This window comes from Pipistrellus kuhlii, unplaced genomic scaffold (genome assembly GCF_014108245.1).
Source record: "Pipistrellus kuhlii isolate mPipKuh1 unplaced genomic scaffold, mPipKuh1.p scaffold_m20_p_1, whole genome shotgun sequence".
NCBI classification, from domain to species: domain Eukaryota; kingdom Metazoa; phylum Chordata; class Mammalia; order Chiroptera; family Vespertilionidae; genus Pipistrellus; species Pipistrellus kuhlii.
This window is the reverse complement of record NW_023425404.1, coordinates 77,954,606-77,971,763: the sequence shown is the minus strand read 5'-3', so window position 1 is coordinate 77,971,763 and position 17,158 is coordinate 77,954,606. Positions and strand designations below refer to the sequence as shown.

The following is a 17,158-nucleotide window of genomic DNA, read 5'->3' as shown; positions in this document are numbered from 1 at the left end:
AAAATAGGGAAGAAAAGGTGTTCAAGGGACTAAAAATAGTGTCACTGAAGCACAGTGAAACCTCAGGAAGTTTGATTCCATGAAGGTGAAAGGAGAGGCAGGCAAAATCACAGCAGACTAGGGGTTGCAAACACAAGTGGCTAAAGAATTCAGGCAGGGAGACCCCATAAAGGTAAGAGTGGTGGAAACAAGACTGGCATACACATGCCATCTAAAGAGGAGAGTCAGCACTCAAATCCAGCTGATTATTGCCCTAAAGGAGAGTGGGTTCAATGTGGCCAGATCTTCTGGCTTAAAAAAAAAAAAAAAAAGGAAATCTGGACTTCAATATGTAATTTTCCACATTTTTAATATTAGCATCCAATTTTTAAAAATTAAGACATTGTCATGGAAAACAAAGCATACAGCAAAAGTTTAGTTGGGACCTGCAGGCCACCAAGTTTCCAATGATGATATTTTAATATAGCATGGAGTCTGTTATATCATGAGTTCATAGTGATACACTAAAAAGTGAAGATGTCAGTAGGCCATATTCCACATACAAGGTTCCTGAGTTCAGAAGAGAGATTCATGCTGATGATCTATATTTGGTATCATTCTTACAATGTTGTTCACTAAAGCCATGAGTGTGAGTGAAGTTGGGAAGGAAAAGGGTTTGGAAGTTTGGAAAAGTATGGCACATGGAAGTTTCTGGCTGGAAAATGGGAAGATGAGAATTTTAAGGGATGAGTCAAGGTTAGTGATCTTTAAAGAGCTTTAAAGTTATGCTAAAAAATTTAGAATTTATCCAAAGAAGAACAGGGAACCATGAAAAGGTTTCAGGAAATAGTAATATGAGTTATGAATTTTAAGAAATAACTCTGGCCGAAACCGGTTTGGCTCAGTGGTAGAGCGTCGGTCTGCGGACTGAAAGGTCCCAGGTTCGATTCCCATCAGGGGCATGTACGTTGGTTGCGGTTGCGGGCACATCCCCGGTAGGGGGTGTGCAAGAGGCAGCTGGTCGGTGTTTCTCTCTCATCGATGTTTCTAGCTCTCTATCTCTCTCCAGTCCTCTCTGTAAAAAATCAATAAAAATATATTTTAAAAAAATGTTAAAAAAGGAAAAAGAAATAACTCTGACTTTAGTGTGGAAGAAGTATGACTAAAAGCAAGGAATCGAAGGCAAAAAGTCCATTTAGGAATCTACTGTGGTATTCCAGGAGAGGTGTTGATGGCCTTAACCAGGGAAAGTGAATGGAGCTGGGAACTATTTTGGTTGTGTTTAGGGTTCAAAGATGGGATCTGTTCATATATTTGTTAGCCTTCCCTCCCCTCCTTCCCCCAGCATAGAGTCCATGTTTTCTTTCTTTATGTTTTATAATCTTCACCAGACAACATGCTTTTCTTGAATTTTAGATAGAGATGGAGGGGGTGGGCGGAGGAGGGAGGGAGGGATAGAGGGAGGAACATCGATATAAGAGAGACACAGCCGTTGGTTGCCTCCTTTATGCACCCCACCTGACCTGTGATGAGACTAGAATCCTGGGTATGTGTCCTGACACCCGAGACTTTTTGGTGTACCAGATGGTCCAACCAACTGAGCAACATTGGCCAGGGCTCATGTTTTATTCTTTATATTGTTCTCCAGCTTCACCGCCTTTGCCTGTTGTCCTTTCTATCACATCTGCCTGGACAAACTCTAGCCCTAAATGAATCCAATTGTCATTCTAACACTCCCAGTACCGAGGCAACTGAGCACTAACGGAGAAAACCACAAAAGAGCAGAAATTAGTATCTCTATTCATGCTCATCAATCCCCAACGTTTTGCATTTTACTGCTCTCCTCAAGAACAGTTTTATACTCTCTCCACCTTTCTCTACTGTGACTCATGTCCCCACTCCCAAGCCTCTCAGGTAGTTCTCTGGGGGGAAATGATCTGGTCTCATACTTCACACTGAAGAAACTCCCTCAGAACCCCACCACTGAGTCTACAACTCCGTCTACTTTTGCACCCGCCTTCTCTGCCAGGCACAGTGGTTGCGTGAGTGAGGTAGAGAAGTATCTTGAGCTCATAGGTGTAATGCTCTCAGGAGTAGGGGATAAGCTGAACAGGAATGGAACAATGGACGAGGACTCAGATTCCCTCCCTCCCCCACCATACTGGCAAAGTTAAAGGTGAGTCAGAATAAAGTAGTCTGGGGAACTCTGTCAGAGATAGACTAATGAAGAAACTCAGATATCTCTACATTGCTGAAACCTTAAGACCAATTTCTTTTCACTCATATTCTATCCCTTTAGCCCAGTCCTCCCACCCCCCTCTGTACTTTCTCCCTCAATATTTCTTCATAAAAAAGGGTGAGATATTTGATTTTTTTCTGGCTTCTTGCGTCCCTTGGTCTCAGTCCAAGCTACTTTCTGCGCACCCAGACGCTAACTTCCGTGTGTGTGTGTGTGTGTGTGTGTGTGTGTGTGTGTGTGTGTGACAGCCTCCACGTGTCTGTGCGGTGGTGCCCGCGGGCCCCAGCGGCGGGGTGCGGGGGTGCGGGTACACTCCGGGCGGGGGGCTGTGGGACACAGAGGGTCACGTTTGGTGCCAGGAGGCCGGGGACGCGGTAGAGCTGGGCTCCGCGCGTCACCCCACCCTTCCCCACAGCGCGGGGCGACCCCCGCCTCTAGGCCCGGCGCCCCGCCGGGGGCGGGCGGGGCGGGGCTCCGGGGGCCGCCCGCCAATCCGGGGCCCGGGCGCGGGGGCGTCGCCCGCGGGCGGGGCTCCGGCTGCCCGCCCCCCGCGAGCGGTCCGGGCCCGGGCGCCACGGGGCCGCACTCTCCGCTCCCGGCGGCTGCAGCCCGGTCCTCGCGCCGGGCGCTCGGCGGAGATGGCCTCGGTCGCCGCGGCGGCGGCCAGACGGAGCCTCGGGCGGGCGCCCCCGCTGCTCCTCCGGCGCGGCTACCAGACGGAGAGGGGCGTCTACGGCTACCGGCCGCGGAGGACCGAGCGCCGGGAACCCCTGGGTGCCCGCGCGCACCCGCCAGGTCCGGTGGGGCGGCCGCGGGCCTGGGGGCTGGGAGGCGGGTCCCTCTGGCCGGGCCGGCCGCGGGGTGCTGTTGTGGGGCGCGGGGGGCTGCAGGGGGGCTGCAGTCTGTGCGCGGGCCGGGAGGAGCGAGGAAAAGAGGGGGCAGAGAGGGGAGGCGTGGGTGCTGTCAGTGTGGGGTTCAGCCCTGTGCAGCCTCTGGAGTTGGGGGACTTTGAGGTCAGGGTCGCCACGTCGGTTCCACCTTCTGAGTTCTTAGGGGTGTTGGGCGCTCTTGCCTTCTGTTCCTGTGCAAACTTGTGGGAACCGAGCTCTTTGCGGAGGCGGAGCCGCGGGAAAAGTTCTAAGATCTCCCAGCTCCTGGAGTTTACACAAGAATACATTGCAAGGCCACGGCCACAGCGTGATATTTGTTGCCTGTTTATATCCTCCAGCTAGCCTCGAACTTTAATTTCAGCATTTAACACTCTTTGCTGAATTTAGAACTATGTTACTGGAGTTTTAATGGACTAGAAGACAGACCTCTTTCTTCTGTTGCATGCTCGTGTGCAAGAGATTTTGATTATTTGATTTATGCTCCAAAGTTATAGTATGTTTAGTCATCCTCACAGAGTAGAAAACGAATACAGATCAATTTTCAGAATAAAGTCATTTGGTATCGTTGATCCAGTCATTAGAGTAACAATGAAGATCCCCTTTATCATCTGAGCACCTGACCTTTGAATCTTACATCACACACTGGTATCTCACTATTTTGCTCTTGACCTCAGGGAACATTTGGGATAAACCTGATTTCTCTCTCTTGAACTCATTGGGGTTTCTTTTAGGGAAGGCATTTGGGAACTACATTGTTAATCCATTGTGGGTAAGACTATAGGTATCTTATTTCACTTTGCAAAATGAGTGTCAAACATTTAGGTGTCATTTCTCAAACCTAAGAGTGTGCTCAAATCACTTTGATATTTGAAGTGCCAGTTTCCAGGCCTCCTTTCCTTCCTCTACCCCTGGGTTCCAATTCAGGAATATGTATTTTTATCAGGCACCCCAGGTAATTCTCTAACAGGAAATCCATGGCCATCTGTGGCCAAATATTGTTATAGTCAGAAAGAGATATATGTGTGAAATCTGTTTGACAGTCTCTTCTTCATATAAGATCATATTAGTGTGTGCTCAGTGCACAGTTACTATGATCTCATTTGAGGTGTTTCCTCACAATTGGTCTCTGTTTGATTCTTCAAATTATTTTATAATAACTTTTTTTTTGTAGATCATTATCTCCTACCAGGCTATGTGGGAGAAGGCGGAAGGAGAGTTGTGTATATTATGTCCAATAATATCTCATTGGCCAGAACTTGGTCACTTGTCTATATACATGCAAGGGAGATTGGAAAACACGGTCTTTATTCAGGGTGGCCATGTGTCAGCTAAAAATTACCTTGAGAAAGAAAAGGAAAATATATATCAGAAAATAACTAATGATCACCATACTTGATCCCTCTGGCCATTCAAGTAACATAAACTTTTCTTTCCAAACATAAAACATGTTCATCTCTTTCCATTCAACTTCTGGATCCAGCTCAAAATCCATTATTTCTGGAGAATATGTGGTTCTCTTCATCTGGTCTGACTGTGACTCCTCATGTGAACTGCCACCCACCCCATATATACACCTATGATACATAAAGAAAACTTCCATCTGTAGAAGGAAAGAGTGAGGGATTTCTTGCAGCCACTGGTTCAAATCAATTACCAATCCTACTAGGGAGGAATGACAAAAGCTCCTTGTTGTGGCTATGTAGTAAGTTCACGAGTCTATTTGGCCCTTCAACACGGCCCTCTGCCCATTCCCCTGAATTTGCCTTATGGATTCTTCTCTATCCAGTATCTTCTGTGGCCATCTTTGACATGGGCATGCCCTTCTCGGGGGCTGCACCCCTTTCACAGTCCACTTTGATAAGGTTAGGAGCTTGAGAGTTACTTTAGGGGGTCATCAGTTACAGGTTTTATTTTTTTTTCTGGGCAGAGTTGGGATTTCTTAGGCAGTATAGTTTTCTTATAAAATTCATAACCCTGCAGTCTTTTTACTTCTGGTCATTCTATGAGCAAATTGCTTAAATATCTCTTCCAGCCCTGGCTGAGTGGCTCAGTTGGTTGAAGTACCTAAAAAAGGTTGCAGTTTGATTCCTGGTCAGGGCACATACTTAGGTTGTGGGTTGAATCCCCTGTCAGGGCACATATGGGAGGCAACTGATCACTGTTTTGCTTTCACATTGATGTTTGTTTTTTTCTCACTCCCTCTTCGCTTTCTAAAAATAAGTTTAAAAGCACCATATCCTTAGATGAGGATTAAGAAAAAAGATCTCATCTAGACCTAACATTTATATAGTGATTGATTTTAGGGAGAAGAAGGGGAGAAGGGCAGGAAGGAGGGGGTGAGAAACACTGGTTTGTTGTTCCGCTTATTTATGCATTCATTGGTTGTGCCCTGACTGGAGATCTAACCCGCAGCCTTGGCATAGGGGGACCCTGCTCTAACCAATCTGGTACCTGATGAGGGCCTCTAGACCCAATATTTAAGCCACAAAACTTCAGTCTGTTATTCATTGCTTCTGTGTTCTACACGTTCCGCTCCCTAAATTTAATGTTGCTTACCTGACATCAACCAAAATAATAGGCTTGAGTGGGAAGGCAACACTCTTTATCGGATCTTGAGGTCTCAGCTGGCTCCCCTTGTCTAACAGAGAATGCTTACTAGAATGTACCTGAAGAAGGATTTTGTCTGTTCTATCTCCTATTAGCCAGCCTTTTCAAAATCTTGTTTTCTAAATACTTCTGATTTTCCAAACTGACCAGGGTCTGCCTTCTAGGTACCTCTATGCAGAGTGAATTTCCTGCCATCTCTTGTTGCTGAGTAGCTAGCTCCAACTTGACCTTGTCTTTTTCCCAGGGCTTTCCTGAAAATGACAAGAAGCAGTGAGCACTCACTACTAAGCTACAGCATCTGTGGGTATGTAGTCTACCTCTCAGGGTATTGCAGGTGACAGTTTTACCAAGTCAGATAGCAAAACGGTGTGCATCAGCTTTCTATTCTGAACTATATAGGTCCTTGGCACCCACTACCTGGCTGCTGAGCCAGTCAAGCATTTTAGCTTCTACTATGGCAGCAAACCACCTTGGGTACTGAGTTCTATAGTAGATAGGATGATTTCAGGGTTGTGCCAGAGGCCTGGAATAATAATGACAAGTAAGTTAATAAAAATCTAAGCTGGTATGACAGCTTTGCTCTGCAGTTTCATAAGGGGTCAAGCTCCTTCTTTATTGTTCCTTCATCATCCCGTGGGTATTGCTTTCAACTTTGGTCTGAGATAGCTCACCACTGTATCCATGTATTATTGGCCAATAAGAAGAAGGGAAGGGTGAAAAGAAGAGTACCAGGCAAGACCCAAAAGTAGTATATATCACTTCTATTACCTTCTTATTGGTCAGAACTTAGTCACATGGCCACGCTGGCTGCATGGAAGACTAGGAATGTGTATCTCTATTTTGGATGGTCATATACTCAACTATCTATTGCCATGAAAGAGAAGGGAAAATGGATATTGAGCGCTTTAGGAATATCTGTTGCATTGTAAAATTCTGGGGTAAGCACTGCACCTTCAACCTTCTCACCTTATATTTCATATCAAGTTTTGAGCATTGTATATCTCAAAGTCTTGCTTTCTATATATGTTCACTAACTAGAATCCTAGGGTAGACCTTTAATTCTGGTCTGCTAAAATAAAAAATAAGTTTAATTCAAGGGTTCTTAAACCTGAGTTCATGAACCCATATGAAAAGGTTTCAGAGGGACTGTGAACTTTGCACAACTCTGGGGAGTCTATCTGTTCTAGGCAAATGGCTCATAGCTTTAAAAAATATGTATTTTGTTATTGATTTCAGAGATGAAGGGAGAGAATGAGAGACAGAAACATCAATGGTGAGAGATAATCATTGATTGGTTGCCCCACCTCACACCCCTACAGCCCAGGTATGTGCCCTGACCAAAAGTAACCCTGACCTCCTGGCTCATATGTCAACGCTCCACCTCTGAGCCTGCCAGCCAGGGAAGGGCTCATAGCTTTTATTAAATTCTCAAAAAGATGCATAGCTTCAAAAAGGTTAAACTGCTAGCCCCTCTGGTATTAAAATTCATAGCCTAGTCCCTTCCAGTTTTTCTAAAACATTGATCTATAAGTCATTTTCTTACTCAGGTCTCCAAAGGCTCTACTTTGCCTCTCAGAATAAAATCCAAATTCTTTAGCTTGATATTCAATGCCCTCATGTGTCTTGACTCATCCTACCTTTTTTTTTTTTTTTTTTTTTTTTTTTTTTTACGTCCCTCCAACAAAATACCCCTACATTTTAATCTTTACCCCAAATTCTTCTTCCTCATTCTGTGCCTTTTCACTTATTACCCTACCTATTCTCCATGGTCCATCTCCATTCACACTTACTTCATGATATCTTTCCAGACAACACCAGGCCATCCTGATCTGAACTCTCTCAATTCTCAATATGAAGCCCTTTGGACTCTATTGAACTTTTTCTGATTGTGTATAAGGTTCTGTCTAGTAAAGGCCTAGTCTTATATTTTTCTCAGCTCTACACTTAACTGAATACTTATTAAATTATTCACTCTTTTTAATACATGGAAATAGGGTTCTGTATTTGTAATTTATTTGTGACATTTAGCACATTTGAATTTTGCATGTACAACCAAAACCTCAAGTGCCAAGAAAGGAAGCACTTTATATATTGAGTAATCAACTATATTACTATTACTATGTTAGTAATAGTGTGTACTATTAATAAGTTATTTAAAGAGTTGTAACTTCTTTTTTGCTAATGAAGTCAATTAAGACTTTTTGTTTTTTTCTTTAAATTCTGGGTAAGTGTGTGCTTATAGTCAGTTCCATTAATTAGAACAGGAGGCTTATGAGGCCAAGGACATGGTTTGTTGGGCTCTATCTAGTCTTTTTCATGCCACCTGCCATTTGTCCCAACAGTTGGCATGTTGGTTGAGAGGAATGACCGAGTTGGTGTGATGGATCACGTACATAACTTTCAGTGCTGGCAAAGTGGATTAAAGGACAAACCCTACTGAAAATGACTCTTAGCATCCTCCAACATTAAAGGAGATATAAGAAGAGGGAGGAGGGATAGTCAGACTTACGGTATCTCCCTCCTCCCTTTGCCCTTTGTCAATTGTCTTTCTTCATATGTTTATCTTGGCTGAAAAGCATTGACTTCATAGGATGACTACACTGTTAATAAGACTTCCATTGTATCAGGCTTAACAGAGATACTTATAATAATTTGCTTCTTGTAATCTTTTGGATGGCCGAGGTTTCACTAGTTAAAATTTGACCTGTGATGAGTGTTCTTTGTGGCTGTTAGTAACAGCATGTACTTTAACCTCTGTAAACCTCAATTTCTAAGTAAACTTGAGTTTATTTATCGACAATCCCAATTTAAAATGGAGATGGATTTAGGAGTGATTTACAGATATAAATTTCGCTATGGCAGAATTCAGGAGATGGGAGCCATAGGATTCCGGTGTTTAGTGGTTATTGACCTTGGCACTGAGCTTTAGTAGTTGAAGTGAGATGTTGTAGGTATGTTACATATTAGAAATAACTCCTTTACTGGAGTTATGGGGAAAATGGTTGACTAAAATTTTACTGCATTAGAGATTTTTAAAAATTTAAATAATTCTGGAGCACAAATGCAGACCAAAAAGGCTAATGACATTAGCTCTTGTACTAAAAAATAAAAAGAAGTCTTAATGACTTTTAGTTTTCTCATCCTTTTGCTATAAGCTCTGGACTTCCCAATTCAATTAAAAAAATCAATTATAGTTGATATAGACTATTATTAGTTTCAAGTGTATAACATAGGATTTTTGTTATAGTATAACTACAGGTCCGGTGCATGAAATTTGTGCACTCAGGAAGGGGGGTCCCTCAGCCTGGCCTGCACCCTCTCGCAATCTGGGAGCCCTTGGGGGCAGTCAGACATCCTAGTGCTGCCGTTTGTTCCATGTGCTAGCTGTGAGCCTGGCTTCTGGCTGAGTGGCACTCCCCCTGTGGGAGTGCATTGGCCACCAGGGGCAGCTCTTGTGTTGATCGTTTGCCCCCTGGTGGCCAGTGCAAGTCATAGTAACTGGTCATTCTGCTCTCCGGGCGAAACTGGCTCTCCAACATCCCCCTGAGAGGTCCCAGATTGCAAGAGAGTGCAGGCCAGGCTGAGGGACCCCACCGGTGCATGATTGGGGAGGGATGCAGGAGGTTGGCCAGATGGGGAGGAGCTGAGGGAGGGCTCCAGGGCATGCCTTACCTGTCTTGGTTAGTCCCTATCATCCGGGGGATGATAGCAAGTTAACCTACCAGTTGGAGAGTCTGTTCTCTGGTGGTCAGTGCATGTTATATCTTCTGGTCGACCTGTCGACTGTCTGCCCCCTGGTGGTCAGTGCATATCATAGCAAGCAATTGAGCTACCTTAGCATATTATTAGCATACTAGAAGCTCAGTGCATGAGATTCATGCACTCAGGAGGGGAGGATCCCTCAGCCTGGTCTGTACCCTTTCACAGTCTAGGAGCCCTTGGGTGATATCTGACTGATGGCTTAGGCTTACAGGGAGCTGGCATAAGCCATAGCTGGATATCCTTAGTGCTGCTACAGAGGTGGGCTGCTGCACTCACCAGCCACCAGCCCTCTTATGACTGAGTGGCACTCCCCCTGTGGGAGCACACTGACCACCAGGGGGCAGCTCCTGCATTGAGCATCTTCCCCCTGGTGGTCAGTGCGCATCATAGCAACCGGTCGTTCAGCCGTTCAATTGATTTTGCACATTACCCTTTTATTATATAGGATTATGCTTTGATTGGTTGAACTGAAAATTGGACAACCGGACACTTAGCCTATTAAGCTTTTATTAGATAGGACAGTTAAAACACTGGATTGAAGTCAAATTCCAGCTTTTCAATGATCTGTGCCACCTTTTGTAATTCACTTTACCTTTGCAGTTTACGCTTCTGCAAATAAGAACACTTATTTTCAAGTTATTGCAAGGACTAGGTAAAATGATGTGTGTGAAAATCCAGCACAGTGTGTACCAAAAATTAGTTCTTAGTAAATGGTCACTGTCATTTATTACCAATCTGTGACACGTAGGTATCTAACTTGGCAATGATTTAAGAAAGGATTAGGGGAAAATGGAAAGGACCAGACAGACCAAGGTTTCTATTTAAAGTCTGGGTTTTTTTATTTCGTTTTTGAAAAAAAGAAATAGCTGGCAAAATTAATTTATTTCAAAAAGATATATTTGAGATGGGAAGGAAGGGTTTGATACACAATGAATTCAGTTGCACAGCCTAGGTCTATTTGAGTTTGTTGCACAGAATATAGTATTCTGGTACGAAGTCTTGGCTTTTAATGTGGTTATCTCTGAAGTTCCTAAGTTGAAGCTGGAGGCAACCATCTCATATTTATAGGATTCTAAGGGACCCCAGTTATGAATTTCTCTTTCTTGGAATCTTCAGCGTTTGTATAAGTATCTAACATTCTTACTTGCTGTAAGCGTATGCTGCCTTGAATGGAAATATGCTGTGGATATGATCTAGATTTTTTTTTTGGGGGGGGGGAGGGGTGAGTATGACCAGCTGATGAAAGGGAATTGTAGTGACTTTTAGTTTAAGCACTAAGTTTAGTTTTTCTGTCAGTGTGCTTCATGCTGATTAATATGAACAATATTCTTCCTGATAATAAAACACTATTCAGTGTCCCTACCATGTTTGCTTACAGCAGAGAATAAAATATCAATAATTGATGTTTCATAATTTCTTTTTTTACTTCCTGTATGAGCTAAGATTCTCTTGGTCACAAGCATCAGAAACCAACTCTGGCTATTTTAAGAAAAGAGGGGGCTCTATTTGAAAGATACAAGGATATCTCCTAGAACTGAAGATACGTGCAGTAAACCCGAGGTAGCTCCGGGAATATTGGCAGAAGCTGTGTGTGGGCTCACAGAGCACAGCTGTGAGGTACTCAGTGCCAGTGTCACCCATAGTGTGTGTTGGGTGTCCTTCAGGCCACGGCACGTCAGGAGTTCGTATATAGTTGCACTCAGTGCTAAGACTTATTACAGTGAAGGAATAAGGACGCACAACTGGATCAGAATGGACAAAAGCACAGGAAGAACCTGGAGGAACCATCATGCACGCTTTGTTATGCTCTCTCCCCCACGAGGGGTAGCAGAACGCACACGTCTTCAAGTGACAAAAACCTGGAACGTGTGGAATGTTTCTGCCCAGTTCAGCCAATTAGAGCCTTGACACCTAAGGCTTTTGTTGGGGATGCTCCTGTAAGCACCCTCTCTGCATGCCACAATTCCTCATTCCCACCAGAAAAGCAGGTATCCAGCATAAGCCACATTGTTTGCACCACGTAGGCATAGTGAACCACCCTTATTAGTTAGAGACAGGTGAGGACATTCCTGAAATCCAGGTTCCCAGACACCAGCCAGAGGCTCACAAAAAAAAAAGCTTGCAAGCAGGCTTTTTTTCTAAGATAATTTTCTCCAGGTAATTCTTTTATTTTTTTAATTGATGAGAGAGAGAGATAGAGATAGAGATAGAGAGAGAGAGAGAGAGAGAGAGAGAGGGGGGGGGGGAGAGAGAGACATCAATTTATTGTTCCACTTTTTTGCTGGGACCGGTTTGGCTCAATGGATAGAGCATTGGCTTGGGGACTGAAGGGCCCTGGGTTCGATTCCGGTCAAGTGCATGTACCTTGGTTGCGGGCAAATCCCCAGTAGGGGGTGTGCAAGAGGCAGCTGATCGATGACTCTCTCTCATTGATGTTTCTAACTCTCTATCTCTCTCCCTTCCTCTCTGTACAAAAATCAATAAAATATATATTTAAAAAAAAATTTACTGTTCCACTTTTTTATGCATTCATTGGTTGATTCTTGTATGTGCACTGACTGGGGATCAAATCAACAACCTTGGCATATCAGGATGAAGCTCTATTCAACTGGGCAACCCAGCCACGATTCTCTGGCTTCTTAGGGATTTAACTTAAATTCCTCTGGACTTTTGGAGATATCATGAGTTCTGACTTGTTTGGACAGTATCATGGCTAACATAAAGGTATTCGTTTTTCTGTTACAGTAACCCTTTGATTTATACAATAATAGAAAGTTATTTTAATAGAACACATTCTATTGCTGTGTTCTCATCCTCTTAAGTATTTTCTTTTCTATTATATTATTTAAATATCCTAATTTAATTATTTTTATTACATATTTTGTTTTAAATATATTAATATTTTGTAACAAATACTTTCATTATTTGCTACAGAAGAAAAACAGCATTTGAAACTAGGAGTTTGTCAGTTAGTTTTTTAGAAAGCCGTTGACACAAGGATTATCACAAAGATGTGAGATGCTTCAAGTTATTTTAACCTACATACTTATAGTTTTGTTTGCATCTAAGCAAGCATTTAAAAAGAGCTCATGAAAGCAATCTGAGTGCAGAATCTTTCTATATGTTTATAGTTTCTCTCCTAATATTTTATTTTTTTCTCACAGCAACAGGCTTAGGAACAAATATAACAGATTTTTACCAGCATTTAGTCAGTTGGTGAGGGCAGAGGTGTAGATGTGCTGAGAGAAACCACTAATCAGAAGCTTTCAGAATGCAGTGGACAGCAAGCATGTTTAATGGATACAATGAAAAGAGTTCTATTGTACATGTCCATTGTGCAAAACTTAGAAAATATGATAAACCAAAAAATATCAGAAATTTTGACATAGGGTAAATAACTAAGGTTTTGGTCTGTTTCCTTTATATATATAAAATATATGTATAGATATATACATATCCATTTGTATAAAGTATAGATGTTCTAATGTGGTGCTATATAGACTATATAATAAAATAAATGTTATATTAGAGACCTGGTGCCCAAAAATCATGCACAGGGTGGGGTGGGGGTGGGAGTGGTTCCTCAGCCCAACCTGCACCCTCTTGCAGTCTGGGACCTCTGGCTCCTAACCGCTCACCTACTGCCTGCCTGATCTCCCCTAACCACTCTGCCTGCCTGCCTGCCTCATCATCCCTAACCACTCTGCCTGCCTGCCTGATCGCCCCTAACCGCCTTTGCCTGGGTCTTCACCACAGTGGCTTCATCCAGAATGAGATTAGGAAGGTCATTTGGCTGTCCAGTCTAATTAGAATATTATACTTTTTTATTATAGATAATATTAACACAAACAACATTTTAACAAAAAGCAGGCTCATGCTATATGTATTGTATTATTGTCTTTTCCCATCTAAATAAGTGGACACTTTCCCATTAAGCATTTTCCTACAACATGATTTTGTAATGACTTTTGGCAAATGGAGATTAGTTAACAACAGTACAGTATGTCCCTCAGAGGCTGAGGGTTTATAAAGAATTAAAGGATTAATGATACTGAAATATTAACGAGGAACCAGAAGGCTTTGACTCCACCTTCGATATTTGAGGAGTATAATTATGGTTGATCAATAGTTTCACCTTCTACTGGTGGCCTCTGGGGAAACCAGACTCCGGTTAGGATAAGAGTTTAAGGAATGTTCGGGGATGAGGTTAAGAATCTCCAGAGGTTTGTTATAATCATGAAACAGAATTCCAGAGGTCACTAGGAAGGGCTTGTGGATCAGAGAGGGAAGGGTATAGGATTGTACATGCCCCTGACTGGAATCGAACCTGGGACCTTTCAGTCCGCAGACCGATGCTCTACCGCTGAGCCAAACCGGTTTCGGCTTCTTTTTTATTTTTATTTTTTAATATATTTTATTGATTTTTTACAGAGAGGAAGGGAGAGAGATACAGAGTTAGAAACATGGAACAGCTGTCTCCTGCACACCTCCCCCTGGGGATGTGCCTGCAACCAAGACATGTGCCCTTGACCGGAATCGAACCCGAAACCCTTTAGTCTGCAGGCGACACTCTATCCACTGAGCCAAACCGGTTTCGGCCAATAATGGTTGTCTTATAAAGGCCACTCTTTCTTAAAAATACATCCTTCCTTAGGCTCTATGGCATTGCAAGATTCCTGCTAACAACCTCAGTCACTTTTGGGCAGATTCTTCTTTGCTCACCTCTAAAATATTGGTGCTCTATCATCTACCTAGGGTCACTTTCTCAATCTATTCTGGGTGATCTTCTCTACTTTCCATAGCTTCTGGTATTATCTACTGAATTTCATCTTTGTTGGGATAGGTCCAATAGTAAATATACATGGTTAATATCACCATCCTCATAGCAATCTAGTAGTCCTTTCAAAAACATTCTCTCAGTAAACATCAACTTACAGAGATCACTGCTCCAATTTCTAAAGGCTCAATGCTTACATGGGAGTTGGCACAAAAGGACAGTGCTTTAGACATGATCTATCTGGATTTTAACCACAAATATGAAGATTTCCTACTTCACAAAATAGCAACTAAGAACTTTAATACAATTCAGAATAGAACCCTATGGCAATATATAAGATTAACCTCTATCCAGAATTCAGTTCATTTACTGGGATTGTTTGATTAGTGTAATAGACATAATATGGATCTTCCTAACTGCATGTCCTCTGAGCTTATGCCAATAGATACATTTTGCAGTATACTGTTTACAAACCCAGGCACATATGTAACTGTGAAATTGTTGCATAGCAATACATGTTGAAATGTATTAAATGGTCATTAAATATTGAAAATATGCTAATAGTTTTTTTTGGATTCTGAAAATAAAAATGCAAATTTAAAAAATGTTCAGACAATTGTGTGCCCTCTATAGCACATCTGCTCATCCTCAGGGATTTGTGCTCAGTTTGTGTAAAACTACCTTGACAAACTCAAAGTTAAATGAATGTTGGCATGAGGAACCCCCACCCCCAATTTTAGGCCTTGCATGTAGAAAGGAAAGAAAAGCAGCTTTTGGCTGAATATGACATCATCTCAGATAAAACTGGATTCATTGAAAGATAATGGCTCCCCTGTCAGTGGAGACTGCGGGATCACTCATTTAGGGTTTTACAAAGGGGATTTTTTTTTTCATAAAAAATTATGTGAGTGACATAATTTTTAGTCTTCATCTAAGATTTTATGAGTCTATGAAATAACTGTGTACCTGAGGTCTTTAAGAAATAAGAAATAAATGTAACATTGATTTGTAGTTCTCTATATATTTTTAATGTAAGGTGTTGAAAAATATCTTACTAAGAGGACTAATTATCCATAATTTCAGCATTATAAGTTTTTTTTTCAATTTGAGGTATTCCATTTTAATATTCACATACATAGCTATTTTTATAAATGTACAATCATAGTCCTATTTACATTTTGTTTTTTTAATGACTTTAATTATCATGAGATACATTTAAGGAAATAAGTGTGTTTTCCTGGATTTTGAATCTTTAATCCTGAAAAACTACTGGCAGATGTGGTGGGTAGGAGCAATGCATTAAAAATGTTGAAGGCCGCAAGGCTTCTTTGAAAAACTAATTTTTGTGTTTTGTGGGCATTTCCTAAACTGTTTGTATTGCTTTCTCCCCCTAAAATAGTTGATCATGGACTTGCCAGGTTGGTGACAGTATATTGTGAACATGGTCATAAAGCTGCCAAAATCAACCCCCTCTTCACTGGACAAGCCCTGCAGGAGGATGTGCCTGAAATCCAAGCTCTTGTGCAGACCCTGCAGGGACCCTTTAATACCACAGGTAAGGCCCATTGGCAATAGATCTTCCGTGTCAGTTACCTGCCAACAGGTGGGGCTCCTTCCTCTGCTCTTGAAGTACCCATATGCTCACTGGAGTTGAGGCTTTCATGGGGTGAGAGGAGACAGTGAGGAGCACTTTCAGGCACTGACAGGGAGGAGCAGTCCTGAAGTTCTAGAATGGTCTTTCAATAGGGCTCATTTCATCTGCATTCAAAAACCAATAGACAAATAATCAATAGGTATATGAAAAAGTACTCAGGGAAATGCAGATCAAAGCCATAATGAGATATCACCTCACACCTGTTAGAATTGACTATTGTCAAAAACCCAAAAGATGCAAGTGTTGGTGAGGATGTGGAGGAAAGGAATTCTTGTGCACTCTTGGTGGGAATATCATTTGGTGTAGCCATTGTAGAAAACAGCATGGAGGTTCCTCTGCAAATTAAAAATAAAACCATCATTTGATCCAGCAATTCCACTCCTGGGTATTTATCTAAAGGAATTGAAATCAGGATCTTGAAGAGATATCTGCACTGCCGTATTCTTGCAACATTGGTCAATCAATATCAAAAATCTAAAGTTTACTGTAAGAAATATAAGAAATATAAAGTAAATATTTGTTTGTTTTTTTGCATGTGAAATTCGTGATACTTTTTATTTATTTATTTATTTATTTTTAAATATATTTTTATTGCTTTCAGAGAGGAAGGGAGAGGAAGAGAGAGAGAAATATCAATGATGAGAGAGTATCATTGATGAGTAGTCTTATGCAGGCCCCACCCTGGGATCAGGTCTGCAATGCAGGCATGTGCCCTTGACTGGAATCGATGTTCTATCCACTGAGCCAAACCAGCAGGGCAATGTTGGTTTGTTAATTCATGCTGTAGGTTTAAGCAAATGACTGATAACTGATATGGTGCTGAGCTAATGACATTACAAACTTCCTTTTTCTTTGGTTGAGTATCAGAGAGATTTTTTTTTAACCTTTAAATGTTGCTTTGGAATCAATATTAATTTACATTAAGACCAACTGTGTAATGATAAACATTGCTTTACAGATATTTATTAATATTTTGGTAGATAGATATTTGAGATAAAGGTAGGACATAAGCTATGTAACTATGAAGCAGATGAAAAAGTAATTTTGAAGTATTTGTTTAAATGACTCTAGAATCAAAATTTGACATAAAACAGTATGGATGTATGCTTGGGAAGAGAGATTTTTTTTCTCTTCTAGTTTTACTATTTTGGGGCTTTTGATCATGTTTTTAGATTTGCTTCTAGAAAAATGTAGATAAGCACTGATAATGACCCAAGTTATTTGTAATGAAATGCTCCAAATTGAAAAAA

The 17,158-nt window shown here is 41.7% G+C and overlaps 1 protein-coding gene across 1 annotated transcript in view; it reads left to right on the top strand.

The window, feature by feature from the left end:
• The first annotated feature begins 2,771 nt into the window (after positions 1–2,771).
• The window catches only part of DHTKD1 (dehydrogenase E1 and transketolase domain containing 1), a 50,365-nt gene continuing 35,978 nt past the window's right edge, over positions 2,772–17,158 (top strand). Inside the window, exons 1-2 of the mRNA XM_036452820.2 lie at positions 2,772–3,013; positions 15,654–15,809. Coding sequence (XP_036308713.1) covers positions 2,857–3,013; positions 15,654–15,809 — 313 coding nt within the window. The 5' untranslated portion in view covers positions 2,772–2,856. The remainder of the gene's footprint in view (positions 3,014–15,653; positions 15,810–17,158) is intronic.